General features: G+C 36.8%; 1 protein-coding gene across 1 annotated transcript; it reads right to left on the bottom strand.

The window, feature by feature from the left end:
• Nucleotides 1-4,252: 4,252 nt before the first annotated feature.
• BESB_070160 (cytochrome b) lies at nucleotides 4,253-5,817 on the bottom strand (the record flags this gene model as incomplete). Its single annotated transcript, XM_029365389.1, has 2 exons — nucleotides 4,253-4,696; nucleotides 5,800-5,817. The coding sequence occupies 2 exons, from the start codon at nucleotides 5,815-5,817 to the stop codon at nucleotides 4,253-4,255; spliced, it is 462 nt and encodes a 153-aa protein (XP_029214863.1).
• Nucleotides 5,818-6,937: the final 1,120 nt, after the last annotated feature.

The following is a 6,937-nucleotide window of genomic DNA, read 5'->3' as shown; positions in this document are numbered from 1 at the left end:
CACACCGCTCGTCACGTAACAAATCTTCAAATCGTACTGTAGATTTTATATATGTACCGTAACTATAACCATGGTGACATCCAATGTTCACGCTCAATCTTACCATACATAGTACTTTTATGATCCCAGGCTGGTTTAATAAGTCAAAGTTTAGCCGGGAAGTTAGCGTCTAAAATATATAACCGATAGTCTCAACTTAGATGCACAGATGGACATAATTAATCCTTGTACGGTTTGTACCTACTTGACTCCTCAGTTTAAGTTAAGGAGTCCTTTGTTTACAGCTTGTACCGTTACTTTCAGGAGCATACCGTTAAATTCGATGATCTTATGTGTTCACTCAAATCGAATAAACAAAGACATTATAGTTCCTAGAATACTGAAGATGACTCCGGTTATGAGATACAGACAACCAAGTTCTTTATGATTGCAGTACACCACCACCCCACTGGACTGCTTAAGACAGCTAAAAGTGTTGGATTTCAATATCCTACTACATTAAGATTATTCCACATCGGTTATGTTCTAGGCGTAATATATGGATTCTTGTTCTCACTCATCTTAACAGCGAGAGAAAACTACTACTCAGATGCTAGTCTAATCAGTAGCATCGTACTTGGAGTTATCATCTCTGAGACAGGATTATTTATCAGCTTTTTCTGGGGAGTATATACTACGAGTTGGACTACTGCGTTTAGATCTTGAAGGTCTTTGTTTACGGATCCAAGTTCTCTTGTGCTTTTCATGACCATCATGTTAAGTGCATTAAGTATAGTGGTATCCAGCGTATATTTGAAAAACCAACATTTGTATACAAGCTGTACGAATATCATGACATTCACTTTGGTAGTCGCCTTCTTAATGTTAGTCTGTACGGAATACTTAGGACTATCTCTTTATATTAATGATAATGCATTTGGTAATGGACTTTTCATCTTAACTGGTATACATTTTAGCCATGTTATTGTTGGAGCTATCCTTGTATTCTTCACTCAAAGTATCTATAGTTCTTTAGTTACTTACATGCCTACAAGCTCTATAATGCTAAGCAAATTCTAAAGGTATGTTATGCAAGATCTTTACAGAACCATTCACTATTTTATATCTACACTTTGTAGAAACCATGTGGATATTAATCCACATTACATTCTATCTCTAAATCATATAACGGTCGTAAGGTTACGCCGGGGATAACAGGTCAGATAATATTGGGAGTTCTAATCTCGTGATTGTATCAGCACCTCCATGTCGGCTCATTACTCCCTTGTTATTGAACAAGATTCAGTTAGGAACGCTAGTTCACCGTCAGATGTAATACGTGAGCTGGGTTTAAGAACGTCTGGAGACAGTTTGTTCCCTATCTACCAATATTATCTAATTGGTTTAATTTTTCTTACAAACGGCTTTTGGTTTGATTGAATTATCGCACCCAGATAACTCCATACCAGTGAACCGGTTTGTAACTCCGCTTCATATCGTACCTGAATGGTACTTTTAGCATATTATGCGGTGTTAAAAGTAAATCCCATCCAAAACCGGTGGTTTTGTTAGTATTTATGTCCTCTTCTCATTAACTTAGCTCTTTTATCTGAAATTCGAGCTTTGAATACTCGAATGTTTGATACGACAACATTTTATGACTCGAAATGTAGTCAGTGGGATGGGTAATTATTTGGGTATACAGTATGATCTTCTTGATTATTATTGGTAGTGCTATTCCACAAGCGACTTAATATCTTATATGGTAGATTAGCTACTATCGTATATCTTTACTACCGGATTGGTTCTATGCTTATACTAAATCAATAGTTATAATGACTACAGCTTCCAAGCAAACATGATTACCGTGATATTGAAATCCAACACTTTTAGCTGTCTTAAGCAGTCCAGTGGGGTGGTGGTGTACTGCAATCATAAAGAACTTGGTTGTCTGTATCTCATAACCGGAGTCATCTCAGTATTCTAGGAACTATAATGTCTTTGTTTATTCGATTTGAGTGAACACATAAGATCATCGAATTTAACGGTATGCTCCTGAAAAGTAACGGTACAAGCTGTAAACAAAGGACTCCTTAACTTAAACTGAGGAGTCAAGTAGGTACAAACCGTACAAGGATTAATTATGTCCATCTGTGCATCTAAGTTGAGACTATCGGTTATATATTTTAGACGCTAACTTCCCGGCTAAACTTTGACTTATTAAACCAGCCTGGGATCATAAAAGTACTATGTATGGTTAAGATTGAGCGTGGACTATCGAATGAAACAATGTGCTCCAACGCTAGTCTAAGTCTCTAACATACCTTTTACCTACAACTGTACGGAACGTAACAAACCTCCAGGCAAAGAACTTGGTATTCTGTTCTAATTCCCCGTGGTAAACACAGTCAACGAATGGCGGAAGGAGCATTCAATATGTTATGCAGTGTCTTAGGAGAGATTACTCTAGATTTAGCATTCATCTACAGCTACGGTAACTGTTGTGTTTAAATAGCGGTTAACCTTTCCTTTTCCTTACGTACTCAGGGCATGCAATACCAATCAGATAACAACTGAGCTAGACTCCATGTTACACTTACTAAAATGGGATTCCTAGGTTGATATAAACTACCTTTTTCTGGGAGTATATACTACGAGTTGGACTACTGGTTTAGATCTTGAAGGTCTTTGTTTACCGGATCCAAGTTCTCTTGTGCTTTTCATGACCATCATGTTAAGTGCATTAGCAGAGCATAGTTAAGATGATAACTATTGTGGATATAGAACCAATTGAACACCATGTATTAATATAACAAAGATAATCAGGGTAATCTGGTATCCTTCTTGGCATAACGTTGAAACCAAGTATATGCATAGGGATGAAAATTAATAAGATACTACCTAAGAAGACTACAAACCAGATGCTTAAATATGGAGAAGCACCGGTATTTACATGGAATAGATTTACAGTATCTCCGAACATATCTCTGCTATAGAAGATAAAGCCACATATTAGTAGCTATGTACTGCACCAAGAGATAATACGAAATGGAAATGAGCTACAATATAGTATGTATCATGTAGGGCAATATCCATACCAGCGTTACCCATAACTACACCTGTAGTACCACCTAGAGTAAACAATAGGATAAAACTAAGAGCAGCCCATAGATCTACAGTTCTTGTAGTTGTATGGCTAGCCATATAGGTACCTAACCAGTTGAAAATCTTAGTACCGGTAGGAATTGCAATCATAATAGTCATAGCAGAGAAATAAGCTCTGGTATCTACCTCTAGACCGACTGTCATCATATGATGTGCCCATACTAAGGAACCTAGAATAGAAATACAACCATAGCTAAGATCATAGATTGTCCACCGAAGACAGATCTAGCAGCATACATAGATAATGTCTGCGAGACTACACCAAAAGCAGGTAAAATTAGAATGTATACCTCTGGATGTCCGAAGAACCAGAATAGATGTTGATAAAGTTACACTATCACCAGAATACATAGAATTCATAAAATTCAGTGTTTACGTGTTAGATCAAGAAGGATCATAACTAATTCCACCAGTAAGAATAGGTAGAGTGAAGACTAACATAAGGGCAGTTAAATATGATAGCCCAGATATATAGAATATAGTTCTTAGCACCAGCATTAGAACCCATGAAGACGCAAGTACCAAGGAAGTTAATAGAACTTAAAATACTACTAATTCCTAGTACTGCAAGACCTCCGATAATCCAATCAGTTGCCTCTGGATTTAACACCATCAAGCTAGTACTTAGTGGAGGATACATTGTCCAACCAAGACCACTACCAAACTCGGAACAAATACTTTGAGTTAACAACACAGAACCTAATGGTACTAGAAAATAGGAGATCGCGTTAGTTCTTGGGAAACGACTCCGAACCACCAATATATATATTGGTACAAAGAAGTTACCATATCCTCCGTACAAAGCAGGCATTAAGAACATAAAGATCATAGCTAGGCCATGTATCGTTATTATCACATTATAAGTAGCTATCGTCTCTGTACAAATGATCCGCGATCCAGAACTGTATAACTCAAATCGAATAAACAAAGACATTATAGTTCCTAGAATACTGAAGATGACTCCGGTTATGAGATACAGACAACCAAGTTCTTTATGATTGCAGTACACCACCACCCCACTGGACTGCTTAAGACAGCTAAAAGTGTTGGATTTCAATATCACGGTAATCATGTTTGCTTGGAAGCTGTAGTCATTATAACTATTGATTTAGTATAAGCATAGAACCAATCCGGTAGTAAGATATACGATAGTAGCTAATCTACCATATAAGATATAAGTCGCTTGTGGAATAGCACTACCAATAATAATCAAGAAGATCATACTGTATACCCAAATAATTACCCATCCACTGACTACATTTCGAGTCATAAAATGTTGTCGTATCAACATTCGAGTATTCAAAGCTCGAATTTCAGATAAAAGAGCTAAGTTAATGAGAGAGGACATAAATACTAACAAACCACCGGTTTTGGATGGGATTACTTTTAACACCGCATAATATGCTAAAAAGTACCATTCAGGTACGATATGAAGCGGAGTTACAAACCGGTTCACTGGTATGGAGTTATCTGGGTGCGATAATTCAATCAAACCAAAAGCCGTTTGTAAGAAAATTAAACCAATTAGATAATATGGTAGATAGGGAACAAACTGTCTCCAGACGTTCTTAACCCAGCTCACGTATTACATCTGACGGTGAACTAGCGTTCCTAACTGAATCTTGTTCAATAACTAATGAGCCGACATGGAGGTGCTGATACAATCCGAGGATTAGAACTCCCAATATTATCTGACCTGTTATCCCCGGCGTACCTTACGACCGTTATATGATTTAGAGATAGAATGTAATGTGGATTAATATCCACATGGTTTCTACAAAGTGTAGATATAAAATAGTGAATGGTTCTGTAAAGATCTTGCATAACATACCTTTAGATTTGCTTAGCATTATAGAGCTTGTAGGCATGTAAGTAACTAAAGAACTATAGATACTTTGAGTGAAGAATACAAGGATAGCTCCAACAATAACATGGCTAAAATGTATACCAGTTAAGATGAAAAGTCCATTACCAAATGCATTATCATTAATATAAAGAGATAGTCCTAAGTATTCCGTACAGACTAACTTAAGAAGGCGACTACCAAAGTGAATGTCATGATATTCGTACAGCTTGTATACAAATGTTGGTTTTTCAAATATACGCTGGATACCACTATACTTAATGCACTTAACATGATGGTCATGAAAAGCACAAGAGAACTTGGATCGGTAAACAAAGACCTTCAAGATCTAAACCAGTAGTCCAACTCGTAGTATATACTCAGAAAAGCTGATAAATAATCCTGTCTCAGAGATGATAACTCCAAGTACGATGCTACTGATTAGACTAGCATCTGAGTAGTAGTTTTCTCTCGCTGTTAAGATGAGTGAGAACAAGAATCCATATATTACGCCTAGAATAACCGATGTGGAATAATCTTAATGTAGTAGGATATTGAAATCCAACACTTTTAGCTGTCTTAAGCAGTCCAGTGGGTGGTGGTGTACTGCAATCATAAAGAACTTGGTTGTCTGTATCTCATAACCGGAGTCATCTTCAGTATTCTAGGAACTATAATGTCTTTGTTTATTCGATTTGAGTGAACACATAAGATCATCGAATTTAACGGTATGCTCCTGAAAGTAACGGTACAAGCTGTAAACAAAGGACTCCTTAACTTAAACTGAGGAGTCAAGTAGGTACAAACCGTACAAGATTAATTATGTCCATCTGTGCATCTAAGTTGAGACTATCGGTTATATATTTTAGACGCTAACTTCCCGGCTAAACTTTGACTTATTAAACCAGCCTGGGATCATAAAAGTACTATGTATGGTAAGATTGAGCGTGAACATTGGATGTCACCATGGTTATAGTTACGGTACATATATAAAATCTACAGTACGATTTGAGATTTGTTACGTGACGAGCGGTGTGTTTAAGACTAGTTTACATGCGCTCATTTTAATATGTAGTTATTTAACGAAGTTCTATTGTGCTAGCATGGTTTCGAGAACACACCAAATTTCCATGAGTCTATTCCGGGCACACCTCGTCTTTTATCGGTGTGCTCTCAATCTAAATTCATCTTATAACTTTGGTTTCTTAGTTGCAATTACCTTTGTACTCCAAATAATTACAGGTATCACTTTAGCGTTCCGATATACTTCTGAAGCATCTTGTGCATTTGCTAGTGTTCAACATCTAGTTAGAGAGTAGCAGCAGGATGGGAATTTAGGATGTTGCATGCAACAACTGCTTCTTTCGTCTTCTTGTGTATCTTAATACACATGTCTCGAGGTATGTATAACTCCAGCTATAGTTATTTAACTACTGCTTGGATGTCTGGTTTAGTTTTATATCTACTTACTATAGCCACTGCTTTCCTCGGTTATGTACTACCATGGGGACAGATGAGTTTTCTGGGGTGCTACAGTCATTACTAATCTCCTTTCTCCAATACCATATTTAGTACCTTGGTTACTCGGTGGATACTATGTATCTGATGTAACATTAAAACGATTCTTTGTATTGCACTTTATATTACCTTTTGTAGGTTGCATTCTAATTGTATTACACATCTTCTATTTACATTTAAATGGTTCTAGTAACCCTGCAGGTATTGATTCCGCACTTAAAGTAGCCTTCTATCCTCATATGTTAATGACCGATGCTAAATGTCTATCCTATCTAATTGGTTTAATTTTCTTACAAACGGCTTTTGGTTTGATTGAATTATCGCACCCAGATAACTCCATACCAGTGAACCGGTTTGTAACTCCGCTTCATATCGTACCTGAATGGTACTTTTTAGCATATTATGCGGTGTTAAAAGTAATCCCATCCAAAA

Source organism: Besnoitia besnoiti (genome assembly GCF_002563875.1).
Source record: "Besnoitia besnoiti strain Bb-Ger1 chromosome Unknown contig00063, whole genome shotgun sequence".
Taxonomy (NCBI): domain Eukaryota; phylum Apicomplexa; class Conoidasida; order Eucoccidiorida; family Sarcocystidae; genus Besnoitia; species Besnoitia besnoiti.
This window is presented reverse-complemented; position numbering and strand designations above follow the sequence as displayed.